Genomic DNA, 18992 nt, shown 5'->3' with positions numbered 1-18992 from the left:
ATGCTGTCTGCAGCTGGTCTCCCCCACTGCTGCCCACAGAGGGGCCTCTGCTGCTACCTTACCCACCACCTCATTTCCAGGAGACCGGCCTCCTGGGCGCTGGCCCAGCTCTGGCCCTGACTCACTACACACCTGGCAGCCTTCAGGGCAACCTTGCTGTGGTTTTTAAACGGGGAGATGGAAAAACCATTAACTCAAAAGAAACCCAAGGCGAAAAAGCAGAGCTGGGTTCTGTCGCATACACAGAGCAGGGCTGATTCACTCCAGCAGAGGGCAGCAGGACAGCGAATACACACTTCAGATAATACCTGCTGCACTATGAGCTGCTGGGAGGTAGGGAGAGAGCCCAGGAGTCCAAAGTCCCAGACCCCCCCAAGAGACCCATTTCCCTCCTAGAGCAGGGGATAGGCCCCAGGAGACCTGGATTCTCAGCCCCCGCTCCCTCCAACCCACCAGACCCCACTCCCCTCCCAGAGATGGAGCTAGAACCAGGAACCCTGCTCCCCCACTCCAACCGCCAGACATCAGTCCCTTCCCCGATTCTGGTTAATCACCTCCCTGGCCAGTCAGTTAAGGAGGTGCCAAACCCAGGGCTCCTGGGTGAGATTCTGTATCCCACTAATGGCTCATTAGCAGCCCCAGAGTGGGCCCGGCGGGTAATCCTAGCCCTAGATCAGCTTCCCCAGAGCGCTTGGTGGGGGGGTAGCAGGAGGCTGTGCCTCACGGAAGCACAGGGGGGCTTAGAGGGGTGAAGCTGGGTTAGAAAGGCAAAAGGGATCAAAGCATTGAGGGTGTGGGGGCTGTTTATACCGGGATCCGTCCCCATTCCCTGCCCTCCCAGCTAGCCTCTCCCTCTGCCCTGGGGCTGCATCATAGCCAGGGCTCCCTACGGGGAAAGGCCTATACCCAATTTCCTGACCCCCCCCTTACCCAGCCAGTCCCACAGTGGGCGCAGTCTAAGCTAAGTTCCTTCCCACCCTCTACTCTTGCTGCATTTCCTCATTAATTAATCCATCAGGGCGCTCAGCAGCTAATGAAGGAAGAACATAAGCTAGGTGCAGGGAGAAGGGCCTTGGAGCAGGAGGCTCTTGGGTGAAGGAGGTTTCAGAGAGGGAGCTACCCCCTCAGTTCCCATCTAATTCCTCACCCCCTGGTAGGGCTGTACCCTTCAATCAGGTCCCCCGAGCTCTAGGAGTGAATGTCCCTCAGCGATGGGGCTCTGAGCCCTCCTCTTGCAGATACTGACTACCAGCCCCCAGAGCTGGGGATGGAACCCAGGAGTCCTAGCTCCCAGCCTCCCCCCCCCACTCTAACCATTAGACTCTCCTCCCCTCCCAGAGCTGGGGCTAGAACCTGGGAATCCTAACTTTGCGTCACTACTGCTCTAACCACTAGATCCAACTCCTGTAAGTTTGAGCAATTGCATTTCTGCTCAGTAGGGGGCAGTGATGTGTCCCCCTCCCCACACTATCATCTAACGCAGGGTCAGCAACCTTTCAGAAGTCCTGTGCCGAGTCTTCATTTAGTCACTCTAATTTACGGTTTCGCGTGCCGGTCATACATGTTAACGTTTTTAGACGGTCTCTTGCCCTAAGTCTATAATATATAACTAAACTACCGTTGTATGTAAAGTAAATAAGGTTTTTAAAATGTTTAAGAAGTTTCATTTAAAATTAAATTAAAATGCAGAGGCCCCCAGACCGGTGGCCAGGCCCCGGGCAGTGTGAGTGCCACTGAAAATCAGCTCGCGTGCCGCCTTCGGCACCCGTGCCATAGGTTTCCTACCCCTGATCTAACCCAATCCTAAACCTCTTAAACAGAAACCCCCTCATCGCCCCCCCTGCCATAAATCCCATCACACACAGGCTTAACCTGGCCCCTGTTCGCCTAAGTGAACATCTGTTCAGCATCTGGCAGAGAGGAGAAAGACTCAGAGCCCCAGCTGGCATAAGCCAGCACTCACTGGGGGGGGCTGGCAGAGAGCACCTTCCTCTACACAGCTCTACGGTTCCCCTCAGTCCTAAACTGCAGTGCCCTGCCCTGGGCTTGTCCCCCCCCCCCAGCTCTGCCAATGCCCTGCCCTGGGCTTGTCCCCCCGCCAGGCTCTGCCAATGCCCTGCCCTGGGCTTGTCCCCCCCCAGCTCTGCCAATGCCCTGCCCTGGGCTTGTCCCCCCCACTCAGGCTCTGCCAATGCCCTGCCCTGGGCTTGTTCCCCCCCCAGCTCTGCCAATGCCCTGCCCTGGGCTTGTCCCCCCGCCAGGCTCTGCCAATGCCCTGCCCTGGGCTTGTCCCCCCCCCCTCAGGCTCTGCCAATGCCCTGCCCTGGGCTTGTCCCCTCAGCTCTGCCAATGCCCTGCCCTGGGCTTGTCCCCCCAGCTCTGCCAATGCCCTGCCCTGGGCTTGTCCCCCCCCAGCTCTGCCAATGCCCTGGGGTGGGGTTGTCCCCCCCCCTGCTCTGGCAATGCCCTGCCCTGGGCTTGTCCCCACCCCAGCTCTGCCCATGCCCTGCGGTGGGCTTGTCCCCCCAGCTCTGCCAATGCCCTGCCCTGGGCTTGTCCCCCCCCCCGCTCTGCCAATGCCCTGCCCTGGGCTTGTCCCCCCCCAGCTCTGCCAATGCCCTGCCCTGGGCTTGTCCCCACCTCAGGCTCTGCCAATGCCCTGCCCTGGGCTTGTCCCCCCCCAGCTCTGCCAATGCCCTGCCCTGGGCTGGTCCCCCCCCCAGCTCTGCCAATGCCTTGCCCTGGGCTTGTCCCCCCCCCAGCTCTGCCAATGCCCTGCCCTGGGCTTGTCCCCCCACCAGGCTCTGCCAATGCTCCTCAGTGCTGCAGTGGGCAGTTGTGAAGTTTGTCCATAGCACAGAACTGCTGGGCTCTCTGGTCCCCTGGGCTCTGCAGCACATAAACTCCAGCCTTAGAAATGTGAATTGTGACAGGAGTCAGGAAGCTACAGACCTCGAGGGAAATCCCAGCTCCCTGTGCTGGGGATTGAGGCGGCTGCAAACAGCCGGGCATTACAGGGCATTGGAAGGGGGCGGTAAGGTCTAGTGGTTAGAGCACAGCACGGCTAGGAATCAGGCTTCCATTGCCAGCTCTGAGAGGGGAGGGAGGTCTTGTAGTTAGACTAGAAGGGGCTGGGAGCCAGGACTCCTGGGTTCTGTTTTTGTGATTGGAAGTGTGATTCTGATTCCCTTTGTCCCTGCTCTAACCATTAGACTCCACTCCCTACCTGCAGTTGAGACCAGGCACCAGCCCCCTAATCCCCCCACCTGGCGAAAAAGGACCATGCACCCCCCCAAAATTGAGCTGAACCCCCCCACCCCATCCTGATATATGGGGACCTGCACCAGTCTCCACTTCCCCATCCCCCTCTTCCCCCAGCTCCAGCTGCCAGCCTTGCCCCCCCTTCTGACCCCCTCCTGGTGTACGGTGACCGTGCATCATCCCCTGCCCCCTCCCCAGTGAAAGGGGACCTTGCACCAGCCTCCTCTCCCCTTTAGCTCCAGCTGCCAACCCCCCTCCCCCCCTCCTCTCACTCTTACCCCCAGCTGCCACCTCCCCATCCTGGTGTATGTGGCCCACGCATGAGCCAGCTCACCCCCACCTGCCCTCTCCCACCAGCTCCCGGTCCCCTTTCCCCCCCGCTGATCCCCCCCCCATCCTGCTGGAAAAGAACCAGGCACCATCCCCCCAGCCTTGCCCCTCCCCTCAGCTGCCAGACCCCCGCCGCACGGTGCAGAGGGACCATGCACGACACTCCCCAGCCGGGAAGGGCAAAGCCGGCGCCGCGCGGGGAGGAGGCAGGATCTTCGCGGCCGCGGGCTCCGCGCAGCTCTCCCATCCCCCACCCCGCGGCACAGCTCCGGCGCCCGGGCAGGGACCGGGGGGCGCGCGCGGTTCCCACCTCCCGCTGTCTGCGGGGGGCTCGGCGCCAGGCTGGGGGGGGCAGCCGGTACCCCTCCACTCCCAGCGGAGCCGTGCGCCCCAGAATCGGATCCGAGGCGGGCAGAGAACGCGGATGTGGGGAGGGGATGGGCCAGGGGATAGAACCCGGGCGTGTGGCGGGTTTGGAATAGAACCCAGGAGTCCGGGAGACAGAGACGGGGAAGGGGGGGGTGTGCTGTCCCCTGCCTGGGACCGAGCTATCGCACCCCTGAATGTTACAGCGGACGGGACCCAGGCATCCGGGAGGCTGCGTACCCACTGCCTGGAGATGTCAGCGGACGTTATACACGATGACCCCCCGTGGATAGAACCCAGGCGTCCGGAGGCTCAGTGCTGGGGGTGACCATCCCCCCTTCCCGGATGTATAACTTCATTAGCACAGACTGCACCCAACCCCCGGCGGATAGAACCCAGGCGTCCGGCGAGTCACCCAGCGTGGATCTAGCCCTCGCCCGGATACTGGATTGCACCCCTCCCCCTTTGACGGGGGACAGAACCCAGGCGTCCGGGGAGCGGAGGGGGGTGCCCTAGGGAGTGTATGTAACCCCCTGCCTGGAGCTATAACTGGACTGGACAACGCGGATTGCACCTCAGGTGGATAGAACCCAGGCGTCCGGGGGGACCAGGGGGTGCCCCCAGAGTGTACATGCCCGCCCCCCCTCGGATATATAACCGGATTGGACAATATCGATTGCACCCCCCACGCCGCCGGCGGAGAGAACCCAGGCGTCCGGCGATGCGGGAGGTGTGGGGGGTGTCTGTGCTGGTGCTGCAGGGGGCTGCTAGCGTGGAGGGCGCTCGGATCTAGCCGCACACGCGTATCCCCGTTCATGCCACCGCCAGCCAGGCACAAGTTGAGCCGCGCCGCAGCGGAGAGGAGCCGCTGGGGCATAGAGAGGCCTGTTGGCCCCCCGGGGCAGGGGGACGGCTGGGATGGGGGGCCCCTTCGGCCGGGGTGACCCCGGTCCCCGGGCGTGAGCAGCCCGCAAGGACGCGCGGAGGCGGCGTGGGGGAATCGCAGTCCCGGGGATGAGCCAGGGCGCGGGTGGGGGGCCCGGAGACGGGAGACGTCGCCCCCCCTAGAGACAGAGCGCAAGGTAAAAGCATCGGCCGCTGCGCATGGGGCGGGGGGGGGGGAGGCGTCTGGGGAGGGGGAGCTGGATCGGAGATGGGGAGCAGAGGGGGTCTTGATCAGAGCTTGGGGAGGGCGTGTGGGGGCCTGAAACGGGGCTGAGGGAGGGGTGAATCAGGGACATGGGGACCAGAGCGGAGCTGAAAGGCCTGGAGGGCTGAGTGGCTGCGGGCTGGACTGGAGGAACCTGGAGGGGCTGCATCCGAGCTGGAGGGAAACCTTGGGGTCTGCAGAGGGGCTGCGAGGGAGCAGGAGGGAAGCTAGGCAGGGAATAGGGGGCTGGAGGGGGCGATGGGGGAGCTAGGCAGGAGCTGGGCAGCTGGAGACTGGGGCGCTGGGGGAGCAAGGCAGGAGCTGGGGGGCTGAATGTGTCTCAGTAACTGTCAAAGCTCTGGTTGAAGGGCACCAGAGGGGTGTGTGCAGGGGAGGGGAGGAATAGCAGAGATCCACTCCCAATCTCTGGGCTGCTGGCCCCTTCCTGGCTAAGGACCGGGGCTGTGGGTGGGCTGGGTATGGGGGAAGGGTTCTGAGGGGGGTGGAAGGAAGCAGTGACCTGCTATCTTCCTGCCGCCTGTCCCAGTCAGAGGCCACCAGGAATGGGGGCAGCTGGTTGTAGTGACCCCATCCTTCCAAAGAACGACACCCCAACCCCAGCAGAGCTGGGCACAGCTCCCCTCACCCACCCACCCACCACCGGGAGGGGCAGTTCGGCACAGAGCAGTGGGTGCCTGGGGGAGACATGGCAGACACACCACTCTCCCCCAATGGCTTGCACACACAAATTGTGTCCACGCCTACACACATACGTAAGTGCACCCAGATAAGCGTGCAGACACTCAGAAGGGTGCACCTGGCAACATGTGCAGAGCCATGAGCACACACCAAAACCCCAGCTACTCCACACCCACAGGCCCCCCAGAAATAAATAGGCACAGACAGAGCAAGTGTTTCTTGCCTTCCCTCATTCTCAGAGCCAGGAATAGAACCCAGGAGTCCTGGTTGCCAAACTCAGACCCACTAGACTCCATCTGAAAGCCTGCTCCCTAGGTAGATTCTCCCAGCCAGCCCTCCAGTCTGTCTTTGAGCCCTCTGACCTGGGCACAGGTACAGCTCCCCACCCCTAATGCTTCTGCTGGCTCTGCCTGAGCTTATGTACCATCGGGAGAGCAAAGAAGGTGACAACTGTGCCTCCCTTTGGAAGGGCCATGAGGGATCTGGGGCAAATAGAATCGAGGAGTCCTGTCTCCCAGCCCTCCCTGCTCTAACCACTAGAACCTACTCCCCCTCCTAGAGCTGGGACTAGCGCTTGGAACAAAATCAGGTTAGGATTTGGGACTCCTGGGTTCTATTCCCGGCTCTGCTACTGACCTTGGGCATGTCCCTTTGTCGCTCTGTGCCTCAGTTTCCCCTTAGCAAAATGGGGAGAGTAATTCTCACTCCTGCTTTGGGAATTACTCAGGGATCTGCCGGCCCAGCAAATTCTGGAGTGACACCTGTGTGGCTGCTTTGACACCAATAATTCTCTTCATGGGGGTGCCCCTTAGACACGCTTTCAGGTCTCTTTTGCCACAGATTTCCCCTTAAACACAATACAAACACTGCCAGAAATCTCTTCCCTGCCTTTCTTCAGATGCACTGGAAACAGGATTATGAATATGTTTATCCGGCCCTTCCCCTTGCAGCCTCCATGATCCAGCCAGGGCCATAGGCAAGAGCGAAATTGACTAGAAATGCAAAGAGAAACTGACTAGTCTCTTTCATTGTTGGAGCTGAGTGAAATGGAGGGACCCAGGAGTCCTGACTCCCAGTCTCCCGTTCTTAGAGCTACACCACACTCCCTCCCAGAGCTGGGGAGGAAGCTCAGGAGTCCTGACCCCCAACCCGCTCCTTTCCCAGCATCTGTAGTAGGAACTCCACTTTGATTACTTGAGAGATCTGTTTCTGGGGGCATATGCAGGGGCATGGGGGGGGGGCGTGTGGAGTTGGCAGAAAGTGGAGGGATGGGAGGGGTGCTCAGAGAAAGGGGGAGGGGAGGGAAAATGGCTATTTCTGTTTTACCCAGTGGTTATCTGAAGCCCTGACATGATCCCTCTAAAAAGACAAGGTGGGTGAGGTAACGTCTTTTATTGGATCAGCTTCTGTTGGGGAGAGAGAAGCTTTTAAGCTACACAGAGCTCTTCATGTCCCTCTGAGGCAGCTCAGAGACTGTTCTCCCTGCAAACTGCTGCATCCTAAACCCCCCCAGCCATAGCTAGCCAAGCAGCCTGGAGCAACTCCATCCACGCACCAGGGCCCTGGAGAAAGATGATCCTGCCTGACCCCCCCACCACTGCCAATCGTGCCAATGTCACTGACATTATCAGGGCAACCTGAATGCTGGCGCTTATTAAATCAATAACTCCCCTTGGCACTACCCTTCAGACAGGAAAGGGTGTTGCACAGGAAATGGAGTGCTGGTGGGCTCCCAATCACCTCTGTGTTACCCCCCTACACCCCACTGCCCCTCCCAAAGCTGACTCCCAGCCCCCCGATCTAACCACCCTACGTAGAATGTAAGTGCTTTGGGCCACGGCCTGTTAGGACTCCTGGCTTCTATCCCCAGATCTGGGAGGGGAGTAGTGTCTGTCTAGTGGCTAGAGGGGGTGGGGGGAATGCTGGGAGCCAAGATTTCTGGCTCCCTTCAGGAATAGCAGCCATATCTGCTGTCCAGAAAACCAGTTCATCCCCTTCAGCCCTCATCTCTCTTCACCCCTCCCAATTGCCGGGGGCGGGGCGGCGGGGGGGGGGGGGGGAAGCTAATGCAGCAGCGTGTCCAGTGGGGAGGATGCTGGGCTCTGGGACGGATGTAGGAACCAGGTAGCTCTTTAAAAATTCAGTGGCTGAACTATCGACCTGGCTGGTTCCCTGTCTGCGGCACTGGGTGGTGGTGGGGGCAGCAGGATTATGGAGGGGAAAGGTGAGTGGCATAGAGAACACAGGCCAGGGGGACTGGGGAGGGACCCTGTCAGTGAGGGAAGGAGGTGACGTGGGGAGCACAGGCTAGAGGGGGGAATCTGGGGGGGATCCAAGCTGTGGGGGAGATGGCTGGCATGGGAAGTGCAGGCTAGCGGTGGGGAAGGGTTCCCAGCAGTGGGGGAGACCCCCTCCACTCCCAGGTCTGGGACAGAACTCAGCGCTGATGATTCCCAGCTCCTCCTGCTCTAAGCCACCAGAGCTCACTCCCCTCCGAGCACAGAGAACAGAACCACAGGGCTCTATAGGCCACAACAGAGACCACAGGCCCTGGATTAGTTCCTAGGCATGTCCTAGAGCCTCAGCTCCTGGAGTCACGGGACTGTACTAGAACTGAAGTTTCCATTTCTCATCCTTGTGGTTGGGGAGAAACATTGGAAAACAAAACCCAGGTGTAGCTGACCCAGCCATACCTGCCTGAGTCTGCAGATAGCCTGAGCCGGTGGCTCCAAGACAGGGGAGCAGACCTGGGCATCTCAGTGGGGTGTTCCCTCCCAGCCCCACTGCTCTGGGAGTCCTGTCAGTTCTGCCCAACCTGAGCAGCCATACCCCAGTTACTAGAGGGCCTGCTGGCAACCCATCCTCTCTGTGCAGCTGTCACTATAAATGGGGCCAGGCCACACTGCAGGGGTGGGCCAGGGGTGGCTCCAGGCCCCAGCACGCCAAGCGCATGCTTGGGGTGGCAAGCCGCGGGGGGCGCTCTGCCGGTGCCGCGAGGGCGGCAGGCAGGCTGCCATTGGTGGCTTGTCTGCGGAGGGTCCACTGGTCCCACGGCTTCGGAGGACTTCTCGGAGGCAGCCTGCCTGCCGTGCTTGGGGCGGCAAAATCCCTAGAGCCGTCCCTGGGTGGGCCCACTGTTTGTGAGAGGAGCTACAGTGCAGGGTTGGGGGCCATAGGGGGTGGGGCTGCAGTGCAGGAGGGGGCCATGGTATGTGGAGGTTGGGCTATAGACAGTGTCTGGAGCAGGATTATGGTGCAGGGGGTACAGCCCTGGAGAAGGGGTGTGGCTATGGTGTGGGGGTGGGGCTATAGAGGAGGGGTGTGGCCACGATGTGGCAGGCAGGTATCTGATGCTGAGGGTACCGCCTGGTGTGGAGCCCTGATGCCGGGGGTGGATGTGGTATGGAGTTGGGGCTACAGTGCAGGGGTGTGGCTATGGCATGGAGGTGGGGCTCACATACAGGGCGGGGCTATGGTATGAGGGGTGTAGCCCCATGCCCCAAGCTGCCTATACCCCTAGACCACCCTTTCCCCATGACCCTGCTCTTGGCTCACTCCATTCTCTGATCCCCTCTCCTCCCAGGCACTGCCCACTCACCAGCCATGGCTTGCCTGCCGCTGGTGTTGCTTCTGATGGCAGGGACCCTGATGTCCTGGGCTGCCTCCTGCCCCTTCCACTGTGTGTGCCAGAACCTCTCTGAGTCACTGAGCACCCTGTGTGCCAACAAGGGCCTGCTCTTCATCCCAGACAACATTGACCGGCGCACAGTGGAGCTGCGCCTGGCCGACAACTACATCCGCGTGCTGGAGCCCCAGGACTTCCTCAACATGAGCGGCCTGGTGGACTTGACCCTGTCCCGCAACACCATCGACAGCATCCGTCCCTTCGCCTTTGGCGACCTGGAGAGCCTGCGTTCCCTGCACCTGGACAGCAACCGGCTGATGGAGATCGGCGAGGAGGCCCTGCGTGGGATGCTCAACCTGCAGCACCTCATCCTCAACAACAACCAGCTGGTGAGCATCTCGGCTGCCGCCTTTGATGACTTCCTGCTAACGCTGGAGGACCTGGACCTGTCCTACAACAACCTGCGTCATGTCCCCTGGGAGGGCATCCGAGGCATGCTCTACCTGCACACCCTCAACCTGGACCACAACCTCATCGACTCCATCATGGAAGGCACGTTCTCCGAGCTCTACAAGCTGTCCCGCTTGGACATGACCTCCAACCGGTTGTACACCCTGCCCCCGGACCCGCTCTTCGCCCGCTCCCAGATGGGCGTCATCAGTCCCACCCCCTACACTGCCACCATCGTGCTGAGCTTTGGGGGCAACCCCCTACATTGCAACTGTGAGCTGCTGTGGCTGCGGCGGCTGGCCCGGGAGGACGACATGGAGACGTGTGCCTCGCCGCCCCATGTGGCCGGCCGCTACTTCTGGTCGGTGCCTGAGGAGGAGTTCACCTGCGAGCCGCCCCTCATCACCCGCCACACGCACAAGCTATGGGTGCTGGAGGGCCAGCGGGCCACCCTGAAGTGCCGCGCCATCGGGGACCCCGAGCCAGTGATCCACTGGGTGTCACCGGATGACAAGATCATCTCCAATTCCTCCCGGACCATTTCCTTCCGCAATGGCACCTTAGATGTGCTGGTAACCACAGTCCGGGACGACGGCTCCTACACCTGCATCGCCATCAATGCAGCGGGTGAGTCCACAGCCCTGGTGGACCTCAAGATTATCCCTTTGCCCCATCGGGGCAACGGGAGCAGCGGCCCGGTGCCACGCCACGACCCGGGCTCCTCTGACATTGCCACCAAGACAGCGGCCAACACCACCGACTTGGGGGTGGACGAGAGGAGCGTGGAGGTATCCGATGTGACAGCTGACTCAGCCTTGGTGCGCTGGGCTGTAGACAAGTCGGCCCACACTGCCTGGATGTACCAGATCCAGTACAACTGCACCGTGGATGACACCCTGATCTACAGGTAGGGGACACCGCAGCACAGATGAGATTGGGGGAGTGGGTGGGGATGGATGCTATGGCACAGGAGGCTCCGGAAGAGGAAGCATGCTGGGTCATGCCCCAGCCACATCACCGGACCACTGAGAGTCTTGAGTAGGGGTGTGTGGCTGCAGTGCATTGCATTATGGGCATTCTCCAGGGAAGAGGGTGTGCCTGGAACACATGGCATCATGGATTTCCTCTAACATGGGGAGTGGCCACAGTACACAGCATCATGGGTATTCTGCAGTGCAGGGGGCATGGCTGGGCCACACTGCATTATGGGCACGCCTGTGGGAAGCTTATGGTTAGAGCAGCCCTGGGGTTGTTCTGAGGGCTTAGCTGGGAATTAGTCTCTCTGCTCATGTGGCACACAGCTGCTAATCCTGCCCGGGTTCTGAGTGCTGTGTCCAAGCCCAGAGGCAGCTGCCAGGGCCTCCTGTACGAATAGCTCTGTGCCCCAACCCAGAGGTGGCTGCATCTCAGTGCTGGGCGAGGGATCCCTGTATAAACAGCCCCCATGCCCCAACCCAGAGGAGGCTAAATCAGCCCCAGGAGCTTGTTGGAGTGGCAACGGCAAGTCCATTGGGAGCCAGATGATGGGGGTCGGGGGTGGAGGAGGCCATGCCATCCCAGTGGTTTAGGCTGAGACTATTAAAGTTCAGGCTAGAGATGCGAGTAGGGGCTAGACATATGGGGGTGGGGGCAAAAAAAGGGCAGCAATGCTGGGGGTGGGTCCAGATGTAGGGAACCTGGGTTCAGAACTGCTGGGGGAGGGGAGTGTGGACTAGTGGTTAGGGCAGGGGACTGGGAGCCAGGACTCCTGGATTCTACCACAGCACCCTTCTCTGTGCCTCAGTTTCCCCCTCTCACTCGTTGCCTATTTAGACAGTAAGCTCTTCCCCTATTTTGTATGTAGAGGTGACTCACTCCAGGTCTGGAAGCCCCTATGGGGGGGAGGAGACTTTGGAGGGCAGAGGGCTCTTCAACCAGCCACCAAAGGCAGATCAAGACCCAGTGGCTGGGAGCTGAAACTTGACAAACTGAGGCTAGAAATGAGGCCACATTTGTACCAAGGAGGGGGATTAATGACTGGAACAGCTGACTCAGGATGGGTGGATTCCCCAGCACCGGAAGGCTTTTCCAAAGCATCTACATGCCTTAGGAATTTAAGTCCCCTCTTCAAAAGTGAGGTGGGGTCTGCACTCCAGAGGCAGTGGGGCCTGTTGGTTCCATCACTGGACTTGTATTGTATTGTATTCTTGGCTTGGCCACTGACTGACCCTGGCCAGTGACCACCCCCAGTGCCTCAGTCCTTTGCAAAGTGTTTGAGCTCCAGGGATGGAAAATGCTGGATAAGAACTAGGTGTTCTTATGAATGATTCTGGGGGGCCCACCTCGAAACACCTTAAAGGGTCCTGAGTGTCGGTGGTAGGTACTGAGCAATGTTTGGAAACCCTTTGGGGGGTCTCGGTGTGCACCCCCTCAAATCACAAGTCACTTGAGGCCTGTTGTTGAAGCTGCCTGGGCGAGGGCCCCTGACACACTTGCTTGGCCAGAAACGACAGAGCAGGAGAAAGACCTGAATGTGTTGGTTGATCACAGGATGACCGTGAGCCACCATGAACACCAAGGCGATCCTAGGCTGGCTTAGGCGAGTGATTTCAGTTGAGGTAGGGAAGCATTAATGCCATGGGACAAGGCACTGGGAACAGCTCAGTGGGAACACCATGTGCAGTTCTCGTCACCCATGTTCTCGAAAGATGAATCAAACTGGCCCGGTGCAGAGAAGGGCTCCCAGGCTGATCAGGGGAGAGGAGAACTGATCTTACGAGAGGAGACAGAAAGAGCTGGGTTTGTTTAGCCTGGCCGGGCGAAGGCTGAGAGGGGATGTGCTCTCTGAAAATACACCCTGGGGAGTTAACCTCAGGGAGGGAGAAGATCTACTGAAGCTACAGGACAGTGTTGGCACAAGAACAAATGGGGACAAACTGGCTGGGAATCAACTGAGACTGGAGCTGAGAAGATTTTTGCCCAACAGAGTAGAGAGGGTCTAGAGCAGCGTCCCAGGAGGAGCGGGGGGCGGGGGGAGAACACCCCACTCGTTTGAAGAGGGGGCTGGATACATTTCTGACTGGGATTCTATGCAGGGGTTGGGTTGGCTGCCATAGCAGAGACCGGACTCAGAGACCAGGAGGCTCCTTCCAGTCCTCGGTCTTATGAGCCGCAGATCTGGGGCTGGATGCAGGCACGGCTGGGAGATTCCCCAGCCTGGGGGATCAGCGGGGCTGCTCAGAGTGGTCCTTTCTGCTCCCTAAAATCTCTCTCTTTCAGGATCATCCCGGCCAGCAGCCACCACTTCGTGCTGAAGCACCTGGTCCCAGGCGTGGACTACAATCTGTGCGTCCTGGCCATCTTCGATGACACAGCCACCTCTCTGGCTGCCACGCGCCTGCTGGGCTGTGCCCAGTTCTCCACGCAGGAGGCGTACCCAGACTGCCACTCGCTCCACGCCCACTTCCTGGGGGGCACTCTGACGGTCATTGTGGGGGGCATTATTGTGGTGACCCTGCTGGTTTTCACGGTGGTCATGATGGTGAAGTATAAGATCTGTGGCAGCGCCCACTCTGGCATGCCCAAAGTCTCCAACATGTACTCGCAGACCAACGGCGGGCAGCCGGGGGTGCCCAACGGGATGCTGCCGCAGCGGGGGCGGGGGCCGAAGGCGCAGCGCCGGAGGGCGAGGGGCAAGCCCGCTCGGCAGGAGGCACCACAGCGCAGGACGGCAGAGGGGGTGGTGGCAGGCCAGGGGGACCCGCCGGAGCTGGGGACCTCCAAAGCCAAGCGGAGCTGCTCGTTGGACATGGGGGAGATCTCCACCAGCGCCTGCTATGGTTATGCCAAGCGGCTGAGCATCATGTGGACCAAGCGCAGCCAGTCCGTGCACGGGATGCTGGCCAGCTGCGCGGCTGAGGGGGAGGGCACGCGGGGCGGGGCTTTCGCCAGCGCGGAGGAGCTGGAGGAGAGCGTGGTATGACCCAGGCGGGCGGGAGTGCACCGCACTGGAGCAGCGGGCTGAACGCCGGGGAGGGGACAGCTGAGCCGGGCGAGGAGGGCCTCAGAGCTGACACGGTGACACTCCATTGGATGTGGTGACAGCTGACTGGACATGGCAATGCGCAAACCACCCCGGGAGCCACCTCTCTGAGCCGGCGACACTCCAGCCAACGTGGCAAACCTTGATCCGACCTGGCGACACTTGAGCCAATGCGGTGACCCCAATCTGACGCGGTGACCCCAGGTCTGACACCACCAGGCCAGGGCCAGCACAGCAGCACTCCTTCTGACACTGGATTTTCCCCAGGGAGAGTGCCCAGTTGGCCAGACACAGAACCCCACATGGCTGGGGGTGGGTTTGGGTTTTGCCATCGGACCTGGTTTGACTTGACATCTGAGGCTGGGAATGTCTGGAACCCCCCAGCTCTTCCTGCTGGCACCCCCACCTTGATGCACATGGTGTGAGACACACAGATTGGAAAAGGGGGGGAGGAGATCGGTACTGGATCAGAGAAGGGGGGCCTGGACAGGCAATCAGTACCAGGTCAGAGAGGGTGGGCTTGGATGGGAGACTGGTACTAGAATGGAGAAGGGAGGGTCCTTTACAGGGAATGGGCCCCAGATTCGAGAGGGGGTGCCTGGACAAGGAGTAGGCTCTGGATTGGAGAGGGGCCCGAATGGGGGATGGGCCCTGGATAGGAGAGGGGCCCGGATGGGGGATGGGCCCTGGATAGGAGAGGGGCCCGGATGGGGGATGGGCTCCGGATTGGAGATGGTGATGGGCCCTGGATTGGAGAGGGGGCCCGAAGGAGAATAAAAACTGGATTGCAGAGGGTGCACCTGGATGGGGAATTGGTACTGGGCTGGGGCGCTGGATGGGAAATCAGCGCCAGACTGGACAGGGAATCACTACCAAGTATTTTATGTTTTGGTTTTGTTTTTAAAATCATTTGCCTAAATAAATAAATAAACCTGAGTCCTTGAGGGTTCGAGGTCTGGTAATGGACGGAGAGCAGCTGAGATAGGTTTGTGAGCACTGGGCGAGGGATCCCTGGATAAACAGCCCCTCTGCCCCACTCCAGAGGCTGCTGCATCTCTGCACCAGGTGGGGGATCTGCAGCAGCAACTTGGCCTGGAACGAAGTGTAACTGATGTGGCGATGTGCCGGGAGCCCGAACCCAAGCCCTGAGAAGGGAGAGCTGTCCTGAGTGTGTGCACAGGGCCGGCTCCAGGCACCAGCTTAGCAAGCTAGTGCTTGGGGTGGCCACTCCGGAGAGGGGTGGCACGTCCAGGTATCGGCGACAATTCGGCGGAGGGTCCCTCACTCCTGCTGAATTGCCGCAGATCACGATTGCGGCTTTTTTTTTTTTTTCCCTGCCTGGGGCAGCAAAACCCCTGGAGCCGGCCCTGTGCGTGCGTGTGTGTGGTGTGATGTTGTGGGTCACCAACTCATACTGGGTGCCTGGCAAGGGCATGAGATTGTGGGAGCTGGGATGGGGGGACGGGCTGTGGGGAAGCCGGACTGAGAGCTGTAGCTCCAGACCTTGACATTTCTACACAACAAGAATTACCACGGCAACAACAGCCACATTAAAGAGCCTGTAGCCTTGAAAGAGAAAGATTTACTGGGTGCAGCGTAGCTGGGGATGGCAAGGTGAGAGCGTCTTGCTGCTGAAGAGATGCACCCTCCTCCCTAGAGAGATCATTAACTCCCCTCTCCCCCCTTCCTCGGGAGATCCCAAAGGTGCACGTGCACTCGGGACAGTGCTCCTCCCCTCAGAGCGATCAGCTCAGGCTCTCGGCAGACTCAGGCTGGTGTCTTTGTGGTGGTTACACTCGGGGCAGTTCCCCTCTCGGAGCAGTTGGCTCAGGCTCTCAGCAGACTCAGGCAGGCACTGGTCACACCTGGGTCACCTCTTCTCCTCAACCACAATGCCTGGGAGCGGTGATCCTACCACAATCACCTAACTCCAGGAGCTCGGGCCTTGGGTCTGGGCCTGGAGCACCAGTGCCATTGCCCAGCATAGGAGCGGAGCCCGGCATGGGACACCCTCAGACCCCATAGCCGTCACCTGCACTCAGAAACCCTCCACACTCAGTGCACCCCTATCCCGGTGTGCCAGGCCACTGCGTTGGCTCTCCCACCTTCCAGGTGCTCTTTGGAGCACAAGAGAAGATAAAAGCCAGGCACTGATGACAACAGGGGAGGGGCAAGGAGCAGGGTTAAATGGGCTCTGCCAGGGGGTTGAGCCTGACTGAGGAAGAAATTGGGAGCAGGAAGCAGAATGGAAGGGGAGCTGTGGGTGAGACAGCTGGCCAGGGAAGGAGTAAAGAAATTGGGGTAGGAGAGGTATGGGCATGGATAGATAGAGGGATGTAGGGAGGTAGGGGGATGGATGGATAGAGGGGTGGATTGAGGGGTGCGAGGGGTAGGGAGGTGGAGGGAGATGGATGGATTGAGGGGTGGGAGGTAGGGAGGTGGAAGGGGATGGTTGGCTGCAGGGGTGTTGAGGGAGGGGGATGGATGGATTGAGGGGTGGGAGGTAGGGAGGTGGAGGCGGATGGCTGGCTGGAGGGGTGTTGAAAGGAGGGGGATGGCTGGTTTGAGGGGTGGGAGTAGGGAGGTGGAGGGGGATGGATGGATCGAGGGGTGGGGAGTAGGGAGGTGGCTGGCTGGGGGGTGTTGAAAGGAGGGAGTGGGAGGGAGATGGATGGATGCAGGGCAGGGAGGTGGAGGGGGGTGGATGGACGGATTGAGGGGTAGGGAGGTGGAAGGGGATGGATGGATCGAGGGGTGGGAGTCGGGAGGTGGAGGCGGATGGCTGGCTGGAGGGGTGTTGAAAGGAGGGAGGGGGATGTATGGACTGAGGGGTGTTGAAAGGAGACAGGAGGATGGATGGATTGAGGGGTGGGGGGCAGGTGGTGGAGGTGGTTGGCTGGCTGGGTGGTGTTGAAAGGAGCGAGGGGGAGGGAGATGGATGGATGGAGAGCAGGTAAGTGGAGGGAGATGGATGGACGGATTGAGGGGTAGGGGTGGAGGGGATGGATGGATTGAGGGGTGTTGAAAGGAGGGAGGAGGATGGATGGATTGAGGGATGGGGGTAGGGAGGTGGAGGGGATGGCTGGCTGGAGGGGTGTTGAAAGGAGGGGGATGGATGGATCGAGGGGTGGAGAGTAGGGAGGTAGAGGCGGATGGCTGGCTGGAGGGGTGTTGAAAGGAGGGAGGGGGATGGATGGATTGAGGGGTGTGAGGGGTAGGGGATGTGGAAGGGGATGGATTGATCGAGGGGTGGGGGATGGATGGATTGAGGGGTGGGTGGGTAAGGAGGTGGCTGGCTGGCTGGGGGGTGTTGAAAGGTGGGGAGGGAGATGGATGGATGCAGGGCAGGGAGGTGGAGGATGGATGGATTGAGGGGTAGGGAGGTGGAGGGGGATGGATGGATGGAGGGGTGGGGAGTAGGGAGGTGAAGGAGGATGTCTGGCTGGGGGGTGTTGAAAGGAGGGAGTGGGAGGGAGATGGATGGATGCAGGGCAGGGAGGTGGAGGGGGATGGATGGGTGGGGCATAGACATGGAGGGCTGTTTGGGGATGACTCACGGGTATGGTGCTGACTTTCCTCAGCTGGAGTGGGGTCCTTAATGAAACCCAATTCTGTGGCCTTGGCCCAAGTGAGCCCGGCCAGGTGGGGGAAGGAGCCTGGCAGACGGGCGGGGATTAGATTGCAAAGCCCCAGGCTAGGGGAGACACTCTGACTGGGCTGTCAAAGAAGGCTCAGGAATGCAGGTGCCCAGATCAGTGGGTTTGATGCATTAAGGGTCTGCACATCCCAGCCTGAAGCTGATGGGCAGATTCCCAAAGAGCCGGTGGGCACCCCCTGCAGCACTCATAGGTTTCAAGGCCTGAAGTGCCCTCTGCCCATCTTGTCTGGTCTGTATAACCCAGGATCTCCCACAGCCAGTCCTGCCTCCAGCCCAGATCTGCTGGTCGAGCTACCGCGCGGCTTTGAGACGTCCGATCTTGATACAGAGACTCCAGTGAGGGAGAATGTGCACGGGAGTCTAGTCTGTCCCAGACACCAATGATTGTGGTTTTGTCTAGACAAGGGAAGACAGAGCTACAAACTCGAGGCTAGACAAAGTGTGCTCCTGTACAATAAGATTCCAGGATTGTCACTCGGAGGCCTAGACTGTCTGCGGAGTCAGTGTGAAGGGGTGGAAGCAGCTACAAGCATGGCTGAGAGCTCTTCTGGTTCAGAATATCCCCAGGTTCAACGATCACCAGGCTTTGCAGCCTGCTACCATCCAGTTTTTAAGTTCTCAGCCATTCTGACGTGACAAACTGCCCCAGAAAGGCATGTATCCACGCCATACTAAGAGTTCTAGACCACTGTGAGATCAGAGGTAACTCAACCAATCACCACCCTTGCTCTACAGCTAATTTGCATGCAACAATTTCAGGGCTTGAAGGAAGGAGATTGCACAGCTGGTGAATTACTTGGCCCAGCTACCACACCTGTGTGATGACCTGGGCTTTCAGCTACTAGTGTAATAACAATCCCTAGCTCTTTTCATCCCTAGATCGCCAAGCGCTTTACAAAGGAGATCAGAATCATTATTCCCATTGAACAGGTGGGGAAACCGAGGCACAGAGAGGGAATGTGACTTGCTCAGTGCCACCCAGCAGGCCAGTAGTTGAATCAGGACTAGAACTCAAGTCTCCTGAGTCTCACTAACCACGAGGCAGTGCTGCCATCATCAGTTTGCCAGTCCCAGATGCTCCAAAAATCATCAGGGAGGGATAGCTCAGTGGTTTGAGCATTGGCCTGCTAAACCCAGGGTTGTGAGTTCAATCCTTGAGGAGGCCACTTAGGGATATTGCCCCAGATCCAAAAATCTGGTCCTGCTAGTGAAGGCAGGGGGCTGGACTCAATGACCTTTCAAGGTCCCTTCCAGTTCTAGGAGATTGGTATATCTCCAATTATTACCTATCAGGCTGAGAGAAATCGCAAGATCGTCTTACCAAACACGTGACATTATTAAAAAAGCATCCAGGTTCTGTTTACATTCTGGGCTTCTTAGCTTCTAGTGGGAGATGGTCCCCTAGTTATTAGCGTTATGCCTGGCCTAAGAC

General features: G+C 59.5%; 2 protein-coding genes across 15 annotated transcripts in view; one reads left to right on the top strand and one right to left on the bottom strand.

Moving 5' to 3' along the window:
* The window catches only part of PC (pyruvate carboxylase), a 235843-nt gene that overhangs the window by 10145 nt on the left and 206706 nt on the right, over positions 1 to 18992 (bottom strand). The gene's annotated exons all lie outside the window — the stretch shown is intronic.
* On the top strand, positions 4983 to 14575 carry LRFN4 (leucine rich repeat and fibronectin type III domain containing 4). The gene is made up of 3 exons (XM_039547640.1): positions 4983 to 5039; positions 9390 to 10788; positions 13140 to 14575. The coding sequence occupies exons 2-3, from the start codon at positions 9410 to 9412 to the stop codon at positions 13840 to 13842; spliced, it is 2082 nt and encodes a 693-aa protein (XP_039403574.1). The 5' UTR covers positions 4983 to 5039; positions 9390 to 9409; the 3' UTR covers positions 13843 to 14575.

This window comes from Mauremys reevesii, linkage group 7 (assembly GCF_016161935.1).
Source record: "Mauremys reevesii isolate NIE-2019 linkage group 7, ASM1616193v1, whole genome shotgun sequence".
In the NCBI taxonomy this organism is placed as follows: Eukaryota; Metazoa; Chordata; order Testudines; family Geoemydidae; genus Mauremys; species Mauremys reevesii.
Note: the sequence above shows the minus strand (reverse complement) of the source record. Positions and strands in the feature narration are given on the sequence as shown.

What these genes read in the sequence shown, in the direction of transcription:
- LRFN4 (XM_039547640.1), top strand. Translation starts at nt 9,410, where the DNA reads ATGGCTTGCCTGCCGCTGGTGTTGCTTCTGATGGCAGGGACCCTGATG. An exon ending in GATGACACCCTGATCTACAG is followed by an intron (nt 10,789 to 13,139) that starts GTAGGGGACACC and finishes TCTCTCTTTCAG; the next exon opens with GATCATCCCGGCCAGCAGCC.